The following is a 27,562-nucleotide window of genomic DNA, read 5'->3' as shown; positions in this document are numbered from 1 at the left end:
ATGTTGGTAAAAACAATCTTGCTGAAGTTCTACCAGCATGTCAACTTCATAACCAGAGAAGAGAATATATTAGATCTGGTTTATACCAACATTCGTGCAACCTACAAAGCTGCACCTCGGATTCACCTCAGATGCTCAGGCCACATATCCATTTTGCTAATCCCTGCATACAGACCTCTGGTTAAACAAGTCAAACCAGTTCACAAGGAGATCAGGACCTGGCCAGAAGGTGTAACCTCAGCACTGCAGGACTGCTTTGAAAGCACGGACTGGAGTATATTCAGGGAGGCAGCTACCTATGATCATCATGTCAACACTGGTGGATATGCAAGATCGGTGACCGGTTAGGTGGGAAAGTGCACTGAAGACATTACCATGATTAAACTAGACACTGACGGGGCAAACAGGAAACCATGGCTGACGGCAGATCATCGCGCATTGCTTAAGGATCAGGATGATTCTAAGGTCAGCAAGAGTTGCACTGTCCCATGACAGCAGGAAGGCAAAGCATGAGTACTCACAGAAAATACACAGACATCTTTATGACATCAGGGACATGCAGCGCATGTAAGAAGATATACAAGCATAACCGATTCCAAAAGCATCAACGACAGCACATCTCTCTCCCTGATAGGCTGAATGCCTTCTATGCACAATTTGACACATTGAATGATGTGACTTCGAGGAAAACCCTTTCTCTTCTTGAGGAACAGGAACCCTGTCTGGCCACCCTGTAAACCCATGCAAAGCTGTAGGGCTGGAGAACGTACCCGATCAGATGCCGAAGGATTATGTGGTCCAGCTAAGAGAACTCTTAACAGACATCTTTAATATCTCTCTGAAACTGTAATCTGTCCCTGCAGGCTTCATGGCTTGTGGTGCCCAAGAGAGCCATGGTAGCTTGTCTAGACAATTACTGCCCAGTGGCACTGACTTCAACATTCAGTACTCTGCTTGGCTGGTAATGAATCATATAAAATTGCATATTACAGCTACATTCCACTTCTCCTACCACTCAAACCAGTCCACAGATGATGTGATAGCCTTGGCCCTGCACTCCATCCTGTTCCACCTAGAAAATGATGCCTCAAACACCAGGATGTCATTCATCAACTTCAGCTCAGTGTTTAATAAGATCATCCCTCAGAAGCTGGAGGGTAAACTGTCCTCATTGGGACGCAACACTTCTCCGTAACTGGATCTTTGACTTATTGTCAGAAAGTCGGTCTGAATTGGCAGCAACGACTCAAGCCCCATCATACTGACAATAAACTTGAACTTGGTAAAGTCATTGAATGTCAGGATTTTATGTATGGATCTATTTCTTTTAGAGCGATGACCTTCCCCCCCCCCCCCCAGCACTACGTATTGATCTGTTGTCTGAGCATGTGCTATTACAGTATCTATGCATGCACACTGTTCTCTCTCATTCTCATTGCAATGTGAATAGTCATCTCATGCGTGCATGCTTTTATTTAATTGATATGTAGTTGTGCACAGACGGAACAAATTAGCAACGAGTACAAACCTAACTATCAGAGAATATCACGATCTGTACCAACTATAACAGGACAAAACAGTGAGAGTTAAAAATCACAAGAAAGCCGAAGGACAGGTGAGTAATAGTGAAAGACGCACTGAATTTAAAGTGAAAATAACATATTAATGCTTCAGTTGGGAAGGTTGACAGATCTGATAGCATTTGATATCAGATTTGATAGGCTGGGAGTCGTATATTGAGAGGGTTGAGCTATATTTTAAAGCGAACAATGTGGAGGAGTGAAAGAAATTCCCTACACTTAGCTTAATGGGCTCAAGAATGCACAATCGCTTACGCAACTTAGTAACCCCTGAAGAGCCAGCAAGCAAGATATTCAACAAAATTGTTGCAATTTTACAAAATCACTTGAGCCTTAAACCACTGGTAATAGCTGAGAGATTTAAATTTACAGAAAGAACTAGTCAAAAGATGAAAGAATTTCTGAATACATTGCAGAACTGTGCAATTTTTCCCAGTACTGTGACTCAAAAGAGGCTACTTTCAAAAAGAGATCCAACCTTAGAATGGGCATTGATCATTGCAATATCATTGGAGACTGCAACAAAGAATGCAGCAGAACTATAGAAAAAGAGGTTAGAATGTGAAATACACAAAATGTCCCTGAATGGTCCAAAAAGCTAAAAATGTTATCAATGTGGCAAACCCTTCCATGACACAAACAATTGTTGGTTCAAAGAAAAGGTCTGCAGAAAGACAAGGTCACATAGAGAGAGTATGAAGGCAGACAAGAAATACAACCGAGTGAAAAGTCCCAAACACAAAACTAAACAAATGCATAAAGTTACCGAATGTAAAACAGAATCTGACAACATAGAGTCAGACAAAGGTGAACTGTCATGCTTAGAACTGCATAGTATATCTGAAGCAGATCACAAAATCATTTGGATCACAATAGATGCATCTAGTGTAAAACCAAAGATGGAGCTATATACAAGGTCAGCTTTGTCCATAATTCCAGAGGCTGACAACAGACTGTTTTCTAAGATACCATTAGAGAAGAACTCAATGATGCTAAGGACCTACACAGGTGAAAAAGTGTCCCCCCAAGGCAAGCTGAAGATAAATGAGACATATGGAGGCCAAACAGAACAATTAGAGTTTTGTGCAATGAAAAGTGGAGGGCCAACACTTTTTGGATATGAATGGTTGAGAAAAATCCAACTAGAATAGCACTTAATCAAAGCTTTCAGTGTGACATCAGCAGGCAACAGCAGCCCAAATGGTAGCACTAACCAGAGACTGGCACAGCTGTTTAACGCTAACGAGAAAGTGTTTGAAAAGCGATTGGTAAACTCAAAGGCATGAAGGCCAAAATTGAACTGAATGAAAAAGCAACACCAAGATTCCATAAAGCACATCCAGTGTTTTACACACAATGTCCTAAAGTGGATGCTGAACTAAAGAGCTTGGAAGCATCTGGAATTCTCTCCAAGGCTAAGCAGAGCGATTGGGCCACGCCCATTGTCCCAGTGACCAAGAAAGGGAAGGCCGGAGCCTTCGTATATGCGGGGACTTCAAAGTGAGCATCAATCGTACTGTGCAGTATCCCCTGACACAAATAGAAAACATTTTTGTATCTTTGGCAGGCAGCGAGAGGTTTTCAAAGATTGACTTGTCACAAGCCTGTTTGCAAATGGAGATTGAGGAGTTAAGCAGGAAGTTCTTCACAATAAACACTCACAAGGGACAGTATAATCTTCATGTCTTTGGTGTCACATCAGCTCCAGTAATTTGGCAAAGAGAAATGGACCAAATGCTCCAAGATATCCAAGGAACACAACGTTACCTTGATGACATCATCGTGACTGGCAAAAATGTTGAACAGCACCTCCAGAACCTTGATAAAGTGCTTACCAGGCTGAGAGAGTATGGTATGCGTGCAAAGAGAAAGAAATGTGAGATTTTCAAGAATTATGTCTCATATTGTGGACTTGTCATTGAAAAGCATGGCTTACATAAGTCACAAGAGAAGATTGAAGCAGTGCTATTGTCACCCAAACCAGAAAATGTGTCACAACTCAGTTCATACTTGTGCCTTGTAAACTACAACCACTGGTTTCTATCACCATTGCTACAGTGCTGCACCCATTGAACGCACTGTTGCAGACAGGAACAAAGTGAGAGTGATCAGAAAGATGTGAAAAAACATTCAAGGAAACAAACAGACTAAGGACGTCCAATGAACTGCTCACACATTATGACCCGCTGCTTGCTGCCCATCAGACTGGCATATGATGTGTCCCCTTATGGCATTGGAGCCATTTTGCCACACATTATGAAAGGGATTTGAATGCCTGATTGTGTTTGCTTCAAGATCACTGATGAGCTCAGAATGCAACTATGGACAGATCATCTGGGAGGCCTTTAGTCTGGTATGGGGAATAAAGAAGTTCCACCACTACCTCTATGGACAGAAGCTTATCCTAGTGATAGATCACCAGTTCCTTGCATCCACTTTCAATCCGAGGAAGGAAATTCCAGTGATGACTGATACCTGGTTACAGTGTTGGGTACTATTTCTAGGAGCCCAGTCTTATGACATAGAGTTCAAGGGTACCAAACAACACAGTAACACTGATGGCTTGTCACATCTTCCACTATTGGCAACTGAAGAAGGAACACCTTCATGCTGTGACACAGCAGAAGTTTTCCACACTGCATTAGCGGACCAGTTACAAAGGGAAACAAGAAATGACCCGACGTTGTCAAAAGTCTATGAAGTCACCATGCAAGCATGGCCAGCTCATGGTAACGTTACAGAGTTCTCAGTGAGACATGACCAATTGTCAGTATGTCAAAGAATGTGGATGTGTGGACCTCATGTTGTGGTTCCCAATAAACTGCACACCAGAGCATTGGAAAATCTCCATGAAGAGATTGGACAGGAAATCCCTAGCACATGATTACTGAGAAGACAAGTGGACACCCAGTAGTTTAGCTACAAGAACTGGACCACTGATGTACACAGTGCATGTTGAAGATCAGTCATGGAGACGTCATGTGGACCAGATACTGGATGCTCAACTGAAGAACACACCTGAGTCAACTACATCCAACAAGATGGACACATTACAGTCATTGGACTTGCCTCTCAGTGAGGATCATGTCACTGTCAGCAATATGACAACAGAAGCTGAGAATGCTGTCATAGACAAGCCTGATGCCACTCCACAGGCCCAGGGGCATGACGAAAACGTTACCAATGACAGGACACCTGCCAAACCTGATGCCATCCCACAGGCCCAGGGGCATGACGAAAACGTTACCAATGACAGGACACCTGCCAAACCTGATGCCATCCCATAGGCCCAGGGGCATGACTAAAACGTTATCAATGACAGGACACCTGCCAAACCTGATGCCATCCCACAGGCCCAGGGGCATGACGAAAACGTTACCAATGACAGGACACCTGCCAAACCTGATGCCATCCCACAGGCCCAGGGGCATGACGAAAACGTTACCAATGACAGGACACCTGCCAAACCTGATGCCATTCAACAGGAAGCCGAGCACCACCCAAAAGACTGAACTTTTAGAACTGTGAAGTTACTTAGTTATGGACAAACTCATAAGGATGGAGCTTAGGATGATGGCGCCTAACTGTGATTCCATTGCTTGATTCTTTGGAAACAGCTCTATTTCTATCTTTAATATCCTTTTTTCCCCTTTTCAGGGGTCTTTTGAAGACCCTGACCTGGAGTTACACACTGACTTTGGTTCTTTGCAGGAATGGGACCCGCTCTCAGGGCCTCATGACCGGCCACTTTTCGAAATGCCAAGGACGCGGCCTGGAAGATTAGTGCACCTTCAGGGTGCCAGATTTTCGTTACTCTGGAGGTGGGTGGATTTGAGGTTGGTGCTGCTGCAGAAAACTGGCGTGTCATGGGAGTACACAGAAGATCAAAAGCAATGAGCTGGCTGCCGGCTGTGTGCCCAGAGACCCGAGATTCTTGGGCACAGAGCTGGGAGAAAGCAACGCAACACACTTTTAACACCATAAATCGGCGACTTGTTTTGTTATGTCTCCCCTCTCGCTGTGAAACATTATTAGGGAGACAGAGAGAGCCTGTGGTATGTCAAATTACTGGGTGTATGAGTAGACTTTGGGTATTGCAAGTCTTTGTCTTTATTGATGCTTTGCTGCATGCTTAAGTGCTTGATGGAGGGTGCAGATGCTTTTTTGCTGGTGGGGGAGGGGGATCGTCACTTTGTTGCTGGTGCGAGGGAGGGGGAACTGGGGGGGCTTTGGGGTTGTAACATTTAACTGTCATTTATTCTTTGGGGCACTCCTCTGTTTTCGTGGATGTTTGTGAAGAAAAAGACTTTCAGGATGTATATTGTATACATTTCTCTGACAATAAATGTTCCTATTGAAACCTATTGACTATTATTGTGAAAGCATGCTTATTTGGAATATGGGTTTACCAAAGGACAATTGAATGTTTTGTACATATACGGTTTTATGTTGCATTACGTTAAGCTAAAGGGGGAGGAAATGTAATGTATGGATCTGTTTCTTTTAGGGCAATGACCCTCCCCCTCCCTTAGCACTATGTATTGATCTGTTGTCTACACATGCACATTGTTCTCTCTCTCGCTGCAGTATGAGTATACCAGTTAAAGCCATCTCCTGCGTGCATGCTTTTATTTAATTGATATGTAGTTGTACACAGACACAGCAAGGATTTTCAATTGTTGGATATGGTCAATGCACGGTCCTTGTTGGTATGAATTGACCTTGTGATCATGTAGCCTAGGCTTGATATTGTCCGGGATTTGCTACATTTGAATTTGGATTGCTTCATCATCTGAAGAATTATAAAAGGTGCTGAACCTTGTGGAATCATCAGCAAACACCCGTACCTCTGACGTTATGACTGAAGGGATGTTTTTGATGAAGCAGCTGAAGATGGTTGGGCCTTGTCATTACTCTGATGAACTCCTGCGGAGATGTCTTGTGGTTAAGATGATTGACCTCCAACCACCACAACCATCTTCTTTTGTGCCCGGTACGGTTCAGCCAGCAGGAGGAGGCTGGGGGGGGGGGGGGGGTGCGGAGTGGGGTTGACTCCTGTTTGTCCAGGGCTCCATGATGCCAAATTCGAGCAAATGCTGTCCTGATGTTAGATGCAGTCATTCTCTCTTCCTCTGTAGAGTTCAGCTCTTTTGTCCATGTTTAAACCAAGGCTGCAATGTGGTTAGGTGCTGCTTTCTGGTCTGGCTTGATGCTGGTGGTCAGTAACGTAGGCAAGAAGAGCTCCCGAATGGTTATAACATGGAGCTAGAGAACGCAAAAGGAGGACTTCAAAAGCAGTAAGGGAAGCAAAGAGGTGCTTAAAGGATAAAAATCTGGGCAGGCGTCTTGAAAATAAGGCTGCAGGTGGAAGATGTAGTTATCATTGAGGTATGGCTGACATAAGGGTTGGAATGACAGCTCAACAGTCCTGGTAACAAGATTTGCGGATGAGATGCAGGGTTGGGGAGTGGTGTACAAATGTGAAGGGGTTGCAATGTTTTGTAAAGTTATGAGGGACATAGCAAGATCATCAGAGGGGGCCATGTGAGTGGAACTGAAGAACAACAAAAAGGTGTTTCTTTCATATTCCTCCAGAAGATCAGGAGATAAAAAGCCATAACTGGAGATAATGAATAGTCATTCTTCAAGGAGAAAATGTACTCACAAGTCTAGACCTACCTCTCTCCAGACATTGAGGGTTACAGAGTGTCGGATAATGGGAGAATGAAGCTTTGGAAATCCAGATGCCAACTATAGAAAGCCTATGAAAGTTTGCAGAGCAGGAGGGCCGGAATTAAGGGGGAAATTAAATAGCAAAGAATATGCATTAAAGATAAAAACAAGTTAAGGACAAAGGTATTTTCATAAATACATAAAGAGCAATGTGGGATTATTGCGAGTGAGAAATCAGATAGACTGTGGGTGAAACTGCAAGTAATCTCTAAATAGCTACTATAATTTTGTCCTGAATAAATACAAGATGATTTGACTGAGGAAAACATGTGAAATATTAAGCATGATGTAAGCAGAGTAGGTAAATTATCTGAGAGATATATATATATGCACTGGAATGCATTTTCACTGACCCCTGTAAGAAGATAGAGAGGTAGCTGAGATGGGTAAGTAGGAAATAGAATAATTTTCCCATTGTCCAATGAACTAAAGCTCAAGCATTGGTTATTCCTCAGCCAGTGTTAAATACATGGCTCGCTGGTCACCAGTTCCAGAAAGGTATGAAGGGTGCAGAGAAGATATTAGGACTTTTTTTCCAGGGCTGGATAATTTATGAGAAAAGCTCAGTGGGCAGGGTTTTTTTTAAATTTGGAAATCAGAAGCTGAGGGGAAATGTCCCGGTTTGCAGGGTCTGCAATTCATCAACATCCCACTGTATGTGACCTTATATAGCAAATCATATGTGCTGATGTGGATGCTGGCAGCAGTCACAGTGTCTTCATTGCAGCAATCCACTGTGACATCTGCATCAGTTTGAAGACTATGCACTCTGTGATATTTTTCTTTGATACCGTACGTTGTGACAAATTAATAGCTATGGCATACCTTGGAAGCTAACATTTAATTACCAGAAACCAGCTGGCAGTGTCTTTTGTTACACTTCTCAATAACTATCTAACTCTACTTAGTGCGGTCACGTATCATGTTAGGAAGAGTGTGTTACTCTTGCGGATATCTGTCTAGTTGAAATTAGAAAGGGGTAAAAAAAGAGGCAGGGATTGGAAAAGGTGCTAGTGACTTGTGCTGACAACTACTTTATTGGTGTGAATTCTCACTGCCTGAATGATAAACATGCCTGACTAGTGGCAGGACATTCCATTTCAGCTCTGCAGCCCCGGCTGAGAAATTCTCCTGGTATGTGCAAGGTGAACTGCAGATGGGAGCATGCAGCTAATTTTAAGGTTTCAAATTCCCTTCAACATTTTTCTTCACTACTTCCTCCATTGCTCATCTTTTGCTGGAGTGTGGGGAGAGTGGGTGCCAGGGGTGGGGATGGAAGGTTGTGATTTACAGTCAGCCATGCTTCAACAATAGAAAGCCAAAAGGAGAGTGTAGTATAGCACACCGGTGATGTGCTGGGAACACACTAATTCCCAAAGGGAGCCTGCTGGGTTTTTTTTTTAGCAAGAATATCTGATAATGATGGCAAAGTAAGGTGAGCAGGCCCCAGAAAAAGAAATAATCAGAGGTTGACCTTTGTACACACTGTAGAGAAACTTAGTACTAGGTAGACACAAGCGTTCAAACGGATCCGACACCTGTCTGCCTGGTGAAGGACAGATTTTTGTAGATGGCAGAGGGGTTAGCTGTGTAGCAAAGAGCCATATAAATATGAGAAGTGAAATTCTCTGTGAAATACATAATGGGTTTATATACTAAGAGTTCAGAATTAGACGTGTGCACCTTGTCCTGCTGAGCATAAACCTATTCTCTGTCAGGAAGGCTAAACTAAAGCTCGCACCAGAATTCAGACTCTGAGGGAAGTAACGGAGCTGGTAATCCTCACTGGGTCAGCACCATCTACAGAGGGAGCTAATGATTCAGGCTGATGACCTCCCATCAACACTTCTACTCCTGAATTACTGTTTCATCCATTTCTGGTCTTCATTGTTTGACTCTATGCTCAAGGTGCAGTTGATGAGTGGGAAGCTCTTAGCTGGACTCTAAAAGTAAAACAGTATTTGAGGTTAGAATGCACTTAGCATCCAAAAGGTTCTTCTGAACTATAGTGATGTATAGGAAACAGAGCAACTGGTATGGGGCACAGCAAGCTCCCACAATCAGCAGTATGAATCTGACCGTCATTCTGTTTCAGAAATGGTGAATGAGGGATAAGTATTGGCAAGGACACTGTGAATGCTCACCTTTTCTCGTTCAGGTTTTGGCATCACATATTTTACATTCACTAGGGAGATGGCAACTCAGGTTAAGATAACATGCAAAAGGCAAAGGTGCGTATGCAGTTATTCAACTGGACCGTGGCCACAGTAGGACCCAGATGCTCCTGATCCAGGGACAGTGAGGGAAAACAAAGTCAGCTAGGTTTTCCTGCATCTAATTATTCCCTGTGTCCTTGTAGCAATTACACTGGTAACAAAAGCAGAGCACAGCTCTGACAAAAAAATATTGTTACTTGTGCACAAGAAAATTAACTTCATTCTATGAAGTGTAAATAAAAACATCTTTAGCTCACCTTTCTGAGGTGCAGACCAGAGGGAAGTGGCAGAAATGTATCGTTGCCTTTTTTCTCCCAATTTCCTAACTTAAATCTCTACTGATCCTTTTCCAGTTTAATCCAGTTTGGAGCTGATCTAAGAACAGGACTTTAAAGTTCTGAGGAGCTTGCTAATGATGTGATACCTCTCAGAGCAGTCTTTGAGCTATGCAGCTAACACCCAGTAATACTGCTCACTCCATTGTGGACACACTTTGGCTGGTCAGTGCAAAATGTCTGCTGGAATAGAAGCTAAGTTCAAGGTAGTTGGTAACATTTACTCACAGTTCAATGGGGCAGATAACACACGATTACAAACCTAGTATTTACATATGTGGGAAAAGTGATCTTTACAATATATCAATCAAATGCATATTCAAAAATAACGTCAGTGCTCAGTAACTGAATACATTTAATACTGAAGTTGTTTTATTTTTGCACAAAGGAAATCATGAGAAGGGAATTGGGAAAGAAAGTGCTGTGGTTGAAAGTTTTCAGCGAGTACTGCAGCTGATAGAGCTGCTACTTTACAGTCTCGGCCATTCTCCCTGTGACAGTGTGGGGTGCCTCCCACATCCCAGAGACATGCTGCTTGGATCAATTAGTGCAGGTGAATTGTGGAATTTGGGAGAGTTGATGGAACATGGGGAAACAACATGGAAATGTTTAGGATTGGTGTAAGTGGGTGCAGAATATTTCAGCACAAACACAGTGCGCTGCAGTATCTGTTTCTGTGGAAAATGAGTCCACGGCTCCACGATCAGCCCACTGTTCCTGAATGGCAGATGCCAAATGGTTTCTTCCTGCTCCAGGTTCCCATGACTAATTTACATTTTCCATTCATTTCCTTTTTGCTGTTGCTTTTAAAGGAAAACAAATTTCTTGTTTACAGCCACTATTTCTTCATATATTTTGATGTTACATGGTTTTCATCTCCCTGAAATTAACAGAATTAAAAAATATGCTTTACATTTTCCATTAACTCAAGTTTTGCTTCTCAGAGGTCGTACTTTTAGGGGTATGAAATGTTTAAAATGCAGTACCCTTACCAACTGCTGGAACAATATCCACAGCCAAATTGCTCCTGCTAACAATATTGGTGATCGGTGCTATCACTATGGCTTGGGAACTGGATGGATGTTTCTAGGAAATGTCCCGTATTTCTGTATTCACTCTTTGCACCATATCAACCAATTCTGAAGCAAAATAAATCTATCCATGCTCAATTTATAACTAAGAGCGCAAACTGAGTGGTGTAAAGGATTTCCGTTGAGAAGGGATAACTGACAGTAAATCATATTTACATGTAGGACTTTTAAATTTATTTGTAGCAAGTGTTCTTTGTGGCTGCATTGTGCAGAAGTAGACTTTATATATAAAAAAATTAACTGCTAGTTCTAATTGTTTCGAAGCTTCGGGTTCATGTGCCTCTCCTTTTTTCCCCTTTTTATTCGTATTCGTGATCATTGCAGTTGGTACTTTCCGGTAGCAACATTATGCTAGCCTCAATACTGGAAGAGTTGAGTTGTTACAGGCACTACACCAGTGAACTGGTTCAATCTTGACTTCTGGTACTGCCACTGAGGAATTTGCACATTCTCCCTGTGACCCTGTGGGTTCCTCCTGGTGCCCCATTTCCTTCTGGATCCCAAAGAGCTGTGGGTTGGCAGGTGAATTGGCCATTGTAAAAATTGGCCATAGTGCACTGGTAAATAGAAGTATGTGTGGAAGTTGTTGGGAATATGAGGAAAATAGATTACAAGAGGAATGGGACAGCTCTGTGACCTGTCATAAACTCAATGTCATAAGGAAAAATGGATCATTGACCTTGGACAAAGCAGCAAATCTGAACTCTGGTCTTGCATTCCTCACTTTGCCTAGTTTAGGGAAAGACAGATTAGGGATGTAGGTACTGGAAAGCACAGACCAGATCTGCATTTATCCACTGGACCATCAAAAGCTTTACAACCTTAAGAAACTGAAGTTCCTATAATAATGTCACTTTTTAATCAGTGTTTCAAATGGGATTTTGAGCCGACTCTTATGTGTTTAATCTTCTTAAGAACTTAAGCTTAATTAAGGTAGTAGAACTGTTCCAAATTGCAAAAAGTGAGATTTTGTGATTTTTACAGCATTCTCTTAAAGGGAGTTAAATGATCACAACTTGAAGTTTAGATTAACAAACAGTTAACCGGATTTATCATTCATTCACATTCTTTGCAGACCGAGCTTCCAAGATTGCCATCCTTGCAACATACAAACCATGCCAAGAGTAAACAAAGGAAAGTGCATGAAGAATCTGAGCAAATGTTTCCCAAGGTAGGTGCCAAACCCACAGGCCCACTACCTCTATTTAGCTGTGTTTTTCAGTAGCAGATACACCGCCCAGTGTTAGAATTAATACTCCTTTTCCTCTCCAGCTAATTAATTGCTGTCACCTAAAGTGCGCAGGTGCTAGAAACTCTGCTTGCCTTGCCTTTTTACAACTCACAGGAGGGAGGTGGATGCTCATTGTGAATAAGGAACGTCTAATGCTAGGCATTCCTCTCTGCACTCGTGATAGAAAGACCATTAACACGTTGCATTCTGACCTAAAGTAATACATTTGCAAAACCCAAAAGCAAACAACAGAAAATCTGAAGGGTGATGAAAAATCACTCTCTTGGCCAGTTTGCAGCATCATTGAACTAAGTGAGCATTCTGGGATGGATGGATTTATTTGAGTATACTTTCTCACATGCTGCTGTCAAAGTCAACTCATTCCTTCAGAAGCTGGGTTACATTGGAGCCTGTAGAGGAGTCGGTAAACAAAGTGTGGGCCTGACTGTCAGTGTGACGGCAAGATGCATTGCTCACTGGCCAGCTACGGGTGGGTGACAGATCAGAAGTCAGCCTGGATTGTTTTGCAATCAATATACAGTGGAGATTTATTGGAGAGCCAGGCTAGAATCACCTGTCACAAAACAAATCCAAGCCTTGCATTTTTCAGCTGCCTTTACAATAAGTAAAAGCTGGAAAGAGTGAAAGAAGGCATTTGTACTGATTACTCTTGAATTGTATGCTTTGATTAAGTCATTCCACAATTGGGTGTTCAACCAGTGTTGGGCAGGCAAGGATAAGTGAACCAGAGCTGAGCCACATACCCCTTATACTTTAAATTTATCCTCTTCCAAGTAGTCTGAAGTGTTCACACCCTTTAGTGCATTCCTTTCATCAAGCCAAAATGCTAAAATTTTATATACGCTATAGGAAAGTGATAAAGTAGCCAGCAGACCAAAATGTTTCGAAAGGTTTTGCCTGATCTATTGAGTATTTACTGGATTTCTGATTATATTTCAGATTTCCAGAATCTGCCTTTTTATTTTACTTTTACTTTAAATTGTTATTTTCTGGCATCTCCTCCCATAGTAGAGGTATCAAAAACAAAAGGGCATTGATTTAAGGTAAGAGTTAGGAGACTTACAATGGACCTTTGGTTTATAACGGCAGTACTGAAGTCAGGCTACAGCTTACTGGTAGTTCAAAAGGCAAGAAATTCAACTAAAAACATTATTAATAACACTTTTTCTGAGGTACATTGTGGTAAATTATCACCACAAACAATGAAGAGGCGAGCAAAGACGAAGCTGACTAGATGGATGGCCCATAGTGGCACATTGCAAACTCCGAGTCAGAGCTGGAGTTGGAGTGGGCAATTCAGAGAAGAGCTGAGCCAGAGGAGTTTTGATGCCTGTCCACCTGAACCAGGAGCAAGGTTGGATCAGCGCTGGTTGGAAAGGTCAAAAATAGCTTTGGGCTGGGCTGTGAGACATAGACCCCGAGCGTATCACTGCAGCAGGGCCTGGGTCTTAGTGTGGGACACAACCCAGTGTTTGGATGATTTAAGTGCTGCCCCAGATAGATGAGAAAAGCAGGGTTTTGGGACCAGAGGCAAGGATCAGACTGATTTTGTTCACTCTTGCAAATGTTTACTATATTCTCTGTGACACTTTGTGTTTGTGAGCTTCGCAATGATTTGCCCCACTATATGATGAACTGAGACCGAGGCTACGGGCCTACTCCAGCTGCTCTGGGATTCGGGTCCATGGACTCAATTTGGTTTTGAATGCTGTTGCTTGCTTTTATTGTTTGCTCTTTCTACATGCATTGGGTGTTTATTTTTAATTGGGTTCTTTCAGGTTTCTTGCTTTGTGGCTGCCTGTAAGCAGACAAATATCAAGGTTGTAATATTTACACATACTTTGAAAATAAATATACTACTTTGAACTTTTGCACTTTGAAGGAGTTACTCAAAGAGTGGTTGATATCTGGAATTGAGGAGGTGACAGAGTCAGATACAATTACGACATCTAAGAGGCATTTCGAATTTTGAATTTAAAATTAATTTCGATCTTACATCCATCTCAAAACGTGAGGGAGTAAAACTCTTTGCATTATGACTCTTTTGCAATGTACAGATATGTGAATTTAAAAATCTAATGGCTTGCAGAAAGAAGCTGTCCCGTATCCTGTATGCCCTGGCTTTAATCCTGTGGTAGCATTTGCCAGACGGAAGCAGCTGAAACAGTTTATGGTTGGGGTGACTGGTGTCCCCGATGACCTTCCAGGCCTTTTTTCTGCACTTGCTGATATAAATGTCCTCAGTGCAGATGCTGTTGTGCTTTTCTTGTACCACAAAGCCGTGTGTACAGTCCAGGTGAGATTATCGATGACAAAGAGACAAGACAGAGAATGATATGGTCCTAATGCAGGCAAGTGGAATTAATGTAGATGGCAACGATTGGCATGGAGTTGATGGGCATCCTCATTTCCAACCATCTTAAGCACTGTATGTGGCTTTTCTGACTCCCAATGCCTTTACCTCAGTTACTCGTGAGGCATTTTTCAAATCCAGCTGCACTCAGAAATTGAATAATCAGGGAATGCACCACAGACCAAAGCCAGTCCATACTGGGTTCAAGCCAGGGAGAATGTTACATCCACACTCTTCTCAACTCTCAGCCTTTCCTACTGCAGTGCAACACCTCACCTTCAACGAGCTTCCCATCGGAATGAGTGTAATTTTTCTCTTGTGCCATTGAACCTTAAATGAATATTTATCCATTGTGCATTATTTATTTGAATGCTTGGCATTGCCTCTCCACTGTCACACCTTATAAAGCATCAGGCACCCTATAATGCATTTCCCCGATCCACCCCCTGATGACCTGCAACCCATAACTTCATTGTTTCATTTTCCCTATCAGAAGCTATCAGTTTCAAACTTGATCTAAAATTACATCTTATTGTGGTCTTTGAGCTCTTTTATAACAAAGTTATCAATTGACCTTTTCGCACAAAACTAGATCTACGTAGCCTGCTTCCTAGTCAGTTACTTGACATTGATGCTAATTTGGTTGGGCCAACCTGAATGCAGATTAAAGGGTTGTTTCCTTTACAACCCTTTAATTTCACCAGTTACACCAGGGGTCGGCAACGTTTACCAGTGAAAGAGCCAATATGGACCCATTTCCCACAGAAAAGAAAACACTGGGAGCCACAAAACCCGTTTGACATTTAAAATGAAATAACACTGCATACAACAGTTTTTTTTGTCTTTATGCTATGTATAAACAAACTATAATGTGTTGCATTTATGAAATTGATGAACTCCTGCAGAGAAAACGAAATTACATTTCTGCATGCAACAAAAACATTTTGAACTCCGAAAAAAAGACGTTGGGTTGAAGGTTACTCCATAGTTAGCCTACCTTGGATCGAAGAATTAAATGAAAGCGCGCACTGGCGGGTGTCAGGCATTGGCAGTGGTGATGTATATTAATAGCGATAAAAAACACGTAGCGGTGTGCTACACGCAGCACTAAAATAACAACACTGCAGTCGAAGATAACTTTATTCGAACTAAACAGCCTTGCTTTAAAGCCTCCCTCAACCCGTCCCTGTGGGCACGGATGCTCCAAAAGACATGTACTCACAAACCCCCGTAGGCTATCTCCCTTAGCCGGAACGGTGGCTAATTGTGAGCCGGTTCGGATGTGCCAGGAAATGGGGCCTCCACAACGTTTTATTTAGATTGTACAAGATCACCATAATCTTCAAATTTCGAATTACATTTCAAAAACTAACAAACCACAGGGAGCCGCAGCACAGAGATGAAAGAGCCGCCGGAGCCGCGGGTTGCCGACCCCTGAGTTACACCATGCCCTACATCAGAACTAGTATTTTGTAGGTCATAAACAAGAGAGTATGGGCAGCTTATCTTTATTTTGAAGGATCTGCATTGTGACATTTAAATTCTCTTCTGTTGAGCTTTGATCATCTTCCTCTTTGATTAGTTTTCATTTACTGTGCATGGTATCCCTGGCATGAGGGCAGGAATACAGCCTTACTCTTGGCCTCTGCCAGCTGGAACAGCAGTGAGGAGGCCTATCAGGTCCCTCACTTTATGCCATGCAGCTTGCCTTTCTTCTGTGTGACTGAGATTTCCGTGACGTGCGATTGAGGGTGTGCTTTCACTGGTAGTCTGCAACATATTCATTCGTTATGCAACACCATTATTTAGATAGCATGAGCTACCAGTCAATTATAATTTGGTGTTTTCTCTAACTGAAACTGCAGCCCAGCCATGTCCCCAGCTCTGTCTGTATTGAATCTGCGAGTGCATAACGAAAGTCCTTTGAAAGCAATGATTGCTTCAATGCCAACTTACATAGGGATAATTTCAGACTGCATTTGCTGCTTTGAATTCTGTCTCAGCTATCTTAAAAGGAACAGATGAGTTTAACCTTGCAATCTGAAAATGTTGGTAGGGATAAGCATTGTCATTAAACTAGCTTAATGTGAAGGCCAGCACCTACCTCTGCCTCCTTGTGATGGCACGGGGCATTCTCTGAATGTGAAGGTCTCATCTTCAAACAAGCTGCCATTGTCAAATGCTCAGTGGGAGAGGTAGAGAACAGAAGACTTATCAAAAAAATACTGACACCTTCCCATGATGATTCACTGTAATTTTATGGGCTGCGAGGAGGCAACTTTGACACCAATCATTTAAAGAGCAGCCAACAGCTGCAGAATGGGGAGGGGGTTGGGGTGAAGTGGGTGGTGGTGGAAACAGGAAAGTGAGCTGGGGAGGAAGAAAAGATCATGAAGATTCACTTTTACCTTTGATGTTTACAATAGGCTGAGTCTTTTCTACTTCCTTTTTGTAATTAGCTGTTTTAGGTACTTTGACAACCTGACCACCTACTTAAACAACATTCCTCCAAAAATTCTTTCCTATTTACTTTTTTTCTAATTATTACTTTTCCAGTTGAAGAGCTATAAGGTTAAGATTAGGATTTCAGTTTTTGCACTGTGTGTTGTGAAATGTTTCTAGGACCAAAACGTTTGTTTCCTTTACCCACAGCAGCAGTGTGTTTGTAAGGTGATTATGTATTTTTCAGGGTAAGAACTAAAGTAGAAAAAGTGGTTTCCTGTTGAGAAAGATTCAGATATTTTCATTCGAGCCCTTGCTCCATTTGAGTATTGTCAACCTGCAAGGAGCACATGTGCAGAGGAACAAAGTGAAGCTCACTGCAGCCTCTGTGAAGAACTTGGAAAGGAGCACAATCCAAATGTTTTGCAGATGCAGTGTTTAAAATGAAGCATTAATATGGTCGATATATTGTAAGGGAATATACTGATTTATTTGGCATAGTGAATGAAGTAAAGCAATTGTATTTACATTTGGGAAATGTATATTTCCCAAAAATATAAATTTCCAATATGCAAGGGTTCATCAATTCTGGTAGACGAGAGTCAACCACATTGAAGAATATTCTTGCCTTCGGAATGTAAGATGTTTTACAGATTGAGGGTCAGTAGGTTAAAGTCCAAAGTTCAAAGTAAAATTTATTATCAGAGTACATACATTTCACCACATACAACTCTGAGATTCTTCTTCTGTGGACATACTCAGCAAATCTATAGAACAGTAACTGTAAACAGGATCAATGTGCAAATGCAAATATAAATAAATAACAATAAATAATGAGCATGAAGTAACAAGGTAAAGAGTTCTTAAAGTGAGACTGTTGGCTGTGGGAACACCAGAACTAGAATGAGTGTAGTTATCCCCTTTTGTTCAAGAGCCTGATGGTTAAGGGGTAGTAACTGTTTCTGAACCTGGTAGTGTGAGTCCTGAGCTACGTACCATCTAAGTGGTTTTTGTATTGTTAAACTGTAGTGATTAGAGTTGAGTCAGTTTCTTCAAGAAACAAATGGTTGAAAGAAAGTAGCTGTTCTTGAACATGGTGGTGTGGGTCTCCTGGGTTGTCTATTCCCTGCCCAATGGTAACTATGAAAAGACGACATTGGTGTATGGTGGGAGTCTTTGATGATCGACGTTGCCTTCTTGAGGCAGTGCCTCCTGCATATACAACCAGAGAGGGGAAGGATGAGCCCTTGATGCACTTAACACAAGGTTTGTGCGTTGCTCTTTTAAGAATCGATTGACGTGCTTCATTATGAATAACAGCTTTGCTCTATGGAGCTGACAGGAGTCAGAGTTGTTCAAATACATTCAAGACAATATTCATGCGCTGCTGATAATACTCAGATGTGCGTATTGTTCCCCAAACCAGCCCCTGAGAGTACAAGTACTGTAAATTTGTACTGTAAAGGAAAATATAAGCAGCATGAACTGTGTAAAAAAATTAACTTATGCTAGAAACTCTGGAAGGCTTGTCAATTAATAACATCAAAATATCACCTCAATGTATTGTAATGAATTAATCTGAGTGAATGGTGTGCAAGACAATTTTTTTCACTGTATGTATGACAATAATAAATTTAATAGTTTACATTTTTAAAAAATCTGAACTTCAGAATGGGATGTCAAATTTACTGTTATGTAACAGAGTGAAATGCATAATAGCAAAACACAATTTAAGTGAACAGCAATAACATTTAGGTGAAATGACATACAGACAACCAGGTCACTTTCCACTACCTTACACTTCTTCAAAATGTGAGATCTTCCCCAGCAGGTTTTTATGCAACAACAGAAGTGGATAGGGGAAGCAAGATTACAGTGTTCAATGGCCTTAGCATTGGCTTTATGCAGATTTTGAAGCAATTTGAGTAACATTCGCCAATGCAGCACATATTAACATTGTTACCAAAGAAAGGAAAGAGTAGTTGTGCATGTAGTTGATTATTTGAGCAATCTCTTCCCTCCAATGAATTGTCCATTTGTTGAGGAAATTGTGCTAGTCACTGAAATGGCTTTCACCTGAGAAAAGGAAGCAGGTGACAAACTCACTCAATCCAGTCTAGTGGCTTATGGCTTTACCTTCTGTGTGTTCATTGGTTGTTACTGAAAGTGGGCTCAGTTTGTACTGATCAGCTTAGTCCCCCTGAGACAGAATCCAGTGGTAGTAATGAGGTAAGCTTGCATTGGGTTCAGCAATTTCATCAGCAGTGCACAGTTTGGCAAAAGTCACAATAGCACTGATAACCAGGTGACTATTAGATGTGGATTGGACTCAGATTCAATGCACATCTGTTTGCTAATGGGTATAACTGGTATTGGTATGGTTTATTATTGTCATGTGTACCAAGGTACAGTGAGAAGCTTGTCTTGTGTACAGTTAGTGCAGTGTAGATAAACAACAAGGTGTAAGATCATAATGATGTAGGTTGTGAGGTGAGAAATCCATCTTGTATCATACAGGAGGTCTGTTTAAGAGTCTGATAACACGGATGGAATCTTTCCCTGTGCCTACATGCTTTCAGGCTTTTGCATCTTCTGGCTGACAGGAGAAGGTAGGGAGAGAAAGAATTCCAAGGCAGGTGGGCATTCTTTCTTCTTTCCTGAGACAGTAAGATAGACAGAGTCCATAGTGGGGAGGCTGGTTCTGCTGACTTGCTGAGCTGTGTATAGAACTTTCTGCGGTTTCTTCTGGTCAAATACACAGCAGTTCTGTTACCAAGCCATGTTCATCCAGACGGAATGCTTTCTGTGGTTCATTATAAAAACTGGTAGAAGTCAACAGGAACTTGCCAAACTTCTTTAGCTTGTTGAGGAAGTAGAGGTGTTGGTGAATTTTCTTGGCTAATACATCAACATGGTTGGACCAGGACAAGTTATTGGTGATATTCACAGCTACTAACTTAAAGTTCTCAAATCTTTCCATCCGTACCTCATTTATGTAGACAGGAGCATGTGCACTGTCCCCCCACATACACTTTCTGCAGTCAATGACCAGTTCCTTTGTTGACATTGAGGGAAAATTTGTTGTTATGGCACCATAATGATTTATCATTTATATCTTGATCAGCATAAACAAAACCAAAAATATTTTTGAAATAGATTTGAATCAGTTAGCCCAAGCCCAGCAGTTTCCAGAGATGCCCACTTTTATTGGAATTATCAGGGCTCATTAGCTCCCCCAACCTAGTTCCAACCCATGTGTTCATTCATCCATAAACTGTGGACTTGCCTGAGCAATCTGTTCTATGCTCCCAGAAAAAAATATAAAGATGTGGCATTCACACTACAGAAAGAAACTTGGTGTATTCAGGCACCAAGGTAATTTCAGCTAATAGCCTGCCTCCTCTTTGGAAAAACCTTATTAGGCCTGGCTACTGATATCACTTGTAGCATCCAGCTACAAAGGATTAATTGATGAATTAATTCAATATGAAGCCAGAGCTTAATCTGAAATCTTTTGATGTGTTAGTGTTTTACGAGGTTATGATGCAAGTGAATGAGCTCGCTAGGGCCTGAATCCCTTACTTCCTGGAATCAGTGTTCCATTGCGTTGGCCATTCAGAAAATCTCTTTCTCTTCTATATTTTGGTGGGTGTATAATGGTCCTTACTGTGAAGATAAAGTTTTATTCTGGCATAACTAACAGTAAAACTTTTATTGAACAATTTGGAGAGAATGTGGACAATGACGACAATGGAGGAGTGCAGTACTTTCTTCCCTAAATTAGGGACCCCAATGACTATTAAAGATTCTGGGAATTTCTTATCAATTTCCTGGTGTTTACAAAATCAAACTAAAATGTATTATCGAAGTATGTATATGTTACCATGTATTAACTTTAGATTTATTTTCATGCACAAGGAACTTAAGAATTACAATAGAATTTTTGAAAAACTACTCATAAACAAAGACTGACAAGCAACCATTGTGCAAAAGAAAACAAATTATTGAAATGATAAAAAAAACAACAAGAACATGAGTTGTAGTCCTTGAAAGTGAGTCTGGTAGGTTATGGAATCAGTTCAGAGTAGTGGTGATTCAAGCTATCCGTGCCAGTTCAAGAGCCTGATGGTTCTCGGGTAATAACTGATCCTGAACTTGATTGTGGGATGCAAAGCTCCTGCACTTCCTGCATGGTGGTAGTAGTAAGAATAGAGCATGGCCTGGGTGGTGAGGACCTTGACGATAAACCCCGAGCCAGATTTAAAAGATTATGATGTTGAGGCTGAGAGCAAAGGACAAGCTATCGTTCAAGATTCAAGATTGTTTGATGTCATTTCCAATACACAAGTATAAAGGAGACAATATAATTGTTACTCTGCATCTTATACGGAACAAAAAATAAACCCAATAATAATTTTTTTGAAAACTATAAATACAAAGAATTGCTATTGGGAGCTTGGAAGTAGAGGGTAAATACTGATGGGTGCCTTTGTAGTAGTAAGTTTCCACAAATCTCATCACCTGGCCCCTTGCTTGTATGTGGCATATACTAATGATTTGGATCTGAATATGGGGTGGGGGGGAATAATAAAGACGTTTTGAGATAAAGCAAAATCAGTCTTCAGTAAGGAGGAAACACTTCGACTTCAGGAGGGTATCATTCAACTGGTGACTTAAGCAGAAAAGTAGTGAATCAAATTTAATGCAAAGATGTGTGAAGGAAATGCTGTTCAAAGTAAAGTTATTATCAAGGTACATGTATATCACCATATGCAATGTTGCAATTTGTTTTCTCGTGGGTATACTCAGTAAATTAAAGAACCACAATAGAATCAATGAAAAACTGCACCCAACAGGTGGACAAGCACCCAATGTACAAAAGACAGCAAACTGTACAAATACAAAAGAGGAAATAACAATAAATATCAAGAACATGAGATGACGAGTCCTTGAAAGTGAGTCGATAGGTTGTCGGAACAGTTCAGTGATGAGGCAAGTGAAATTGAATGAAGTTATCCCCACTAGTTCAAGAACATATTGATTGAGGGGTACAAACAAGCTGGATGAACGCAGCAGGTCGGGCAGTATCCGTTGAAAGGAGCAGTCAGCGTTTTGGGCCGAAACGTTTGTACATGTTGATTTGACCACAGCATCTGCACTGTACTTTGTGTTTACTTTTTGATTGAGGGGTGTTCATTGCTCCTGAACCTGTTGGTGTGGATTCTGAGGCTCCTGTCCAACCTTAAGATCATATGATGTGGGGGAAATAGAAACATTTGTGCCACCAAGTCTGCTCTTTCATTCAATTTTCCTCTCAGCCCCAGTCTTCTCCCCGTATCTCTTCTTGCCCTGACCAATCAAGAATCTATCAAATGCTGCCTTAAATATACATGAACACTTGATCTCTACAGCTGCCTGTGGCAATGAATTCCACAGTTTCACACACCACTACTTCATGACAGCAGTGAGAGAGTCCACAACCTGGGTGGCGGGGGTCCCTGACAATGGATGCTGCATTCTCTGTGTAGGTGTGCTCAATGGCGGGGAGAGCTTTATCACTGATGGACTGGGCCATATCCACTGCTTTTTCTAGAATTTTCCATTCAAGGGTATTGATATTTCCTTACCACAAACCTTTAAGGAAGTAGAAGCACTGCCATGCTTTCTTCGTAATTTCACCAAGACAAGTCCTCTGAAATGATAACAACAAAGAATTTAAAGTTACTCACCCCCTCCATCTCCACCAGTAGTAAAGCAGGGGAGATGCAGAAAGGCAGTAAATGAGAGAACATTGTGATGGACCCTGGAGGGTATGTCCAAAAGGCAGTAAGGGGTGCATGACAGTTCAATAGGATGGTTGAAAAGTCCACAGTTCTGAGAGGGTGGTAGAGATTGAAGCCTGTATTACACTTTATAAACTGCCTTGTGTACCTGAAGGGCTGTGATCTACAGGCTATGAATGATGTGTCAGAAAATGGGATTAGGTTGGGTCACCTTTTGTTTTAAGACTGGCACAAACATCATGCAATTAAACTCTCTAAATTCTTCGCTGAGTGCAGAGTAAGTTAGACAATTCAGAGAAAATAGTAAGCCCAGAAAGAAAGGAGGTTTTCTACAGCACCTTTCACAGCCTCAGGTTTGCAATGAATGAGAATTTTGAAATGTATCACTATTATAACATCACCAAGAATTTGGCCACTCTGTAAATTGCGTACCCTCACAAACTGCAAGGTAATTGATGGTGTCTAGGTAATCAGTTGATTGAGGGAAAAATATTGCCTTAGGACAATGAAGAAACCCTCCTCTTCCAAACTGGCATCACAGGATCTTTTGTATCCACCTGAGTTTGATAGCTCATCTGAAAGCCAACACGCATCACTGATAAGGCAGTCGCCCTCCAGAATGTACTTGGGTGTCGTACTTGTCGTGTTCAAATCTCATGCTAGACTGGAATGCTGCCCCAGCTGATTTACAATGCAGAGTGATCACTGTGGCACCATGACTAAAGTGTTGTCAGGGACATGAACCAAAAGTAACCAGAGAAAGCAAACGTATTTTGATAGTATTCTGTAGGATATAGTGAAGTTGTGGGTGGAGAAATGACAGATGGAGTTTAATCCGGCCAAATCTGAGGCTTGGCACTTTGAGAAATAAAATATAAAAGGGCAGTACATTGTTACTGGCAAATCCCTTGACAATTGATGCAGCAGGATCTTGGATCCAGATCCTTAGCAGCCTGAAAGTGGCTGCACAGGTTAACGGAGTGGTAAAGAAGACATGCTGGCCTTGATTACTTGAGGCATGGTGCTCAAGAGTTGGGAAGTTATATTGCAGCTTTATAAATTTCCAGTTAGGCTACATTTGGAGTATTGCATTCAAATTTTGGTCATGCCATGAAAGGAAGGACGTGGAGGTTGACAAGGTTATAAGAGTATGTAGGCCTCCAGTACCTCTTTCACAGGCTTGGAATGTCTATACTAGAGGCCATACATTTAAGGTAAGAGGGGAGGAGTTCTTTACACGGAATAGTGGATACCTAGAACATACGACCAGGAGTCGTGGTGGAGACAAATTAAGAGGGTCTTAGATTTGCACATGAATGTGTGTGGAGTAGAGGGACATAGTATAGGCAGAGGGATTAGCTTAGGTAAGCATTTACTTACTGTATTACTGAGTATAGCACAAAATTATAGACCAAAGGGCCTGTTCCTGTGCTGTTGTTCTCTGTTCTAGTACAAAGGAGACCAATAGTAACCAGTGAATGAGCAGACTGTAGTGTTATGGGTAGATTGGAAATGAATACGGAAAGGAGCTGTCAAGTTTACTTGGAATATGCAACCTCATGAATCATAAGCAGGTTTGTTAAGAGTAGATTAGTACAAAATATTTACACTAGCAGGAGGATTGGAGAGCTAATGGTACACATTTAAAGTCATTGGCAAAAAATACAATGGGAAAGATGGAAGGTTGTCATGATGGGACCATGTCACTGAAAGACGGTGGAATCAGATTCAACAGTGAAATTCAGAATGAGTGGGGGATGCAAGGGGAGTGGGTATTTGGACAGTTTTTTCAAAGAGCTGGCACAGGCTTGACAGAACTCCTCCTGTAGTGTATGATTCTATAACCTTCACAAAAAGAAGTCTCTGATGTGCTTGGAGCTCAAAGGGAGAGTTCCCAAATATCCAAAATATTCAAGCTCAGAGATTGGAAGGTGTCCGTATTCAGTGAGATGTGATGTCCATGAACGTGAATAACTGATGTTTAATATGCAGGCTCAGCAAGCAATGGACAAAGCAGAGTAACACACACAAAATGCTGGAGGAGCTCAGCTGATCAGGCAGACTCAATGGAGAGGATCCTTCATCAGGATGATGAGAGACACTTATCATGGTACATTTTTATGTTGACTTTCATTGCAATGGGATTTGAGAAAAAGGAGCCACAACAAATACACGGGTCATTGGTGAGTAAACATCTAGAATATTATGTACAGGTCTGGCCTTCCTACCTGACGAAGGCAAGAGTGGGGATGCAGCAAAGTTTTATCAGAGAAATTCATGGCTTGGCAGGGTTGGCAAACATAGGAGACTATATGTAGACTGCACCTACGCTCATTTGAATTTAGAAGACTAATTAGTGATCTCATTGAAAATACTTGCAGAGCTTGAACCAAAGATTCAAATAGCACCGTTTCAATGTAAGGTGTCAACCATTCAGGACAGAGATGAGAAGGTACTTTTTCATCCATAGGACAGTAAATTTGTGGAATTATTTTTGGAGGCCAAGTGTCTAAGTATTTCAAGATGGATATTGATAGACCTCAATATTAAGGAAATGAGGGGTTTAGTGAAAGTACAGGAAAGTGAATAGGTGAAAAGTCACAATGAAGACAAGGAGACATGAAGGGCAGAATGATATGCAACTGCTAATGTTCTTGCTTGTGTTCGAACGTTTTTATGAGCATATTTGGGGAAAAAAGTGACATCAGAAGTAAAAGTATTGCAAGGAGGAACACGTTTACATGGCAAGTTTTTATGTTTGAGAACTTTCTAGAGAAGAGACAGCAGGGTGAGCTGAATAACATCTTGTGCTGGATAATGTTCTTGCTAGAAAGAGTACAGAAGAGATTCACCAGGATATACTGTATGTCTGAAGGAGATTTGTGTGACAAGTTTTATTTTACATACGAAGTGTTACGTGTCCTGGAATGGGTTGTCAAGGGTAATGTTTAATAGACTTTTAGGAAAGCATGGAATGGAGGAACATGGATCATGTGCAGGCAGAAGAGATTTGGTGTATTTTAACATCATGTTTGGCACTGTTATCATGGGCTGAAGGGCATGATCCTGAGCTCTGCCACTCTGTTTGCCATGCTCCCAACTTTCCTCGGTCAAAGTTGCCAAGCATTTCAGAATATTTCCTGGCACTATGGGGGATCTCGGGCAAGGAAATGCACAGTGCAGTGAAAATATTAATGATAAATATGTGATCAGGGTAATAGTTTTTACATGTTGTCTTGGAGATTGTTTGTAACTGCTTATCTAACAACTTTGAAGCCTCTTAAAGTCTGAAAGCTTCTTCATAGATGATGTTTGTCTTGGTTCAGATGATGCAATGCTAGGCAGGTCTCAGGAGAGGCATGAACTTAGTGAGTCTTTGTGTACTGTAGCTGCACAGGATGGTCTCTAAAGGTTTTCACTGGATAATTCAGTTGCACAGCAGGCTTAGTATTCTCTGACTGTTTTTACATCTGCTGTACACTAAGTTACCAGCTCTGGTGAACAATTTGAAAAGGTTGGTGATCATTTTGCCATAATCGGATTTGCCTAGTGCCTTCCTGTTAAGCTGTCTAATACAGAAGATTGATGAAGGGTCTCAACCTGAAACATCAACTCATTTTGATAGATGCTACCTGACTTACTGAGTTCCCACAGCATTTTGTGTGTGTTGCTCTGGAATTTCAGCATATGAAGAATCCTTTGTGTTTAAAACAGACTATTATCACAGTTTCTCCTTGTAATATTATGTAGCACTATTCGCGCTATTAAGTAGGATATTTTTATTTATTTATATTAGTTTACACCTTTACACCTCTTCAGCCTAGGCTGGCTTTCCTCAATTCTCTGTCTTTGCATTATTACCAACCAAGCAAAGCACCACCCAAATAGTGTAAATTCCAAACTTGAGTCAGGAAAGCCTAGAGGAGGTTTTTAATTTTGCCTCGTGATGCTCATTGGTGTTTCTTTCAGGAATCCATCTGGTCAAGGACAAGATGGGACTTTAACAAGCAGACTCCCAAGCTTGTAGCAAGCAGCCAGAAAAAGAAATGAAAGGCAGACGAATACTCCTCTTTATCATGGTAATAGTAATTAGTATGTTGTGAAGAAAGGGTCTAGACAATAGACTGAGTTACACTGACCACTACAGTATAAACTGCTTCCTGCTCCAAGGAGTCACTATGCACTTTTACTGAGGTAACACATACACAGAGCTGGGAATTACAAAGCTCAGCAACTGTTCTCACAGCATCAAAGACCTACACCTCCTTTTGCTCTGTGAAGCACTTTTCTAAGCATACTTTGAGATACTGTAAATCCTTAATGCTCCAGATTAATTCACAGGGTATTATTTTTAAGACAAAACACCAACGAGGAAATAGTTTCTATATTGGTCAGTTTATTCCTGGCACTTAAGTGTAAAAGAATAGAAGGAGGTTTCAAACATTAATTTTTAGCACCTTTTTAATCCAGTTCCATACAGTGTATTTTACAGGTGGGTATTCAAAAGCAGCAAATTTTACTTGAAATTATATTTTAAAAACAGGTATTCTACTTTTATAAGATAACAAAGATCATGAATTTATAATTTGACATTTAGCTTTGGACAAAAATCTTTTTGTCACAATGGGCATACTGATAAATGAAACTACTTAATATGATTTGCACTGAAGTTGTAATCCTTCATTAACTAAACTCAGTGCACAGACTTTGTGCTGGATTCATTAATGCAAGGTAAAGTTTGGCCTTGTCACAGATATTTCAGACATCGCTTGCAATT

General features: G+C 41.2%; 1 protein-coding gene across 1 annotated transcript in view; it reads left to right on the top strand.

Annotated features, from left to right (window-relative positions):
- si:ch211-130h14.4 (uncharacterized) overlaps positions 1-27,562 on the top strand; it is a 181,094-nt gene that overhangs the window by 110,668 nt on the left and 42,864 nt on the right. The window contains exon 8 of the mRNA XM_059986043.1: positions 12,031-12,126. Coding sequence (XP_059842026.1) covers positions 12,031-12,126 — 96 coding nt within the window. The remainder of the gene's footprint in view (positions 1-12,030; positions 12,127-27,562) is intronic.

This window comes from Hypanus sabinus, chromosome 12, assembly GCF_030144855.1.
Source record: "Hypanus sabinus isolate sHypSab1 chromosome 12, sHypSab1.hap1, whole genome shotgun sequence".
Classification (NCBI taxonomy): domain Eukaryota; kingdom Metazoa; phylum Chordata; class Chondrichthyes; order Myliobatiformes; family Dasyatidae; genus Hypanus; species Hypanus sabinus.
Note: the sequence above shows the minus strand (reverse complement) of the source record. Positions and strands in the feature narration are given on the sequence as shown.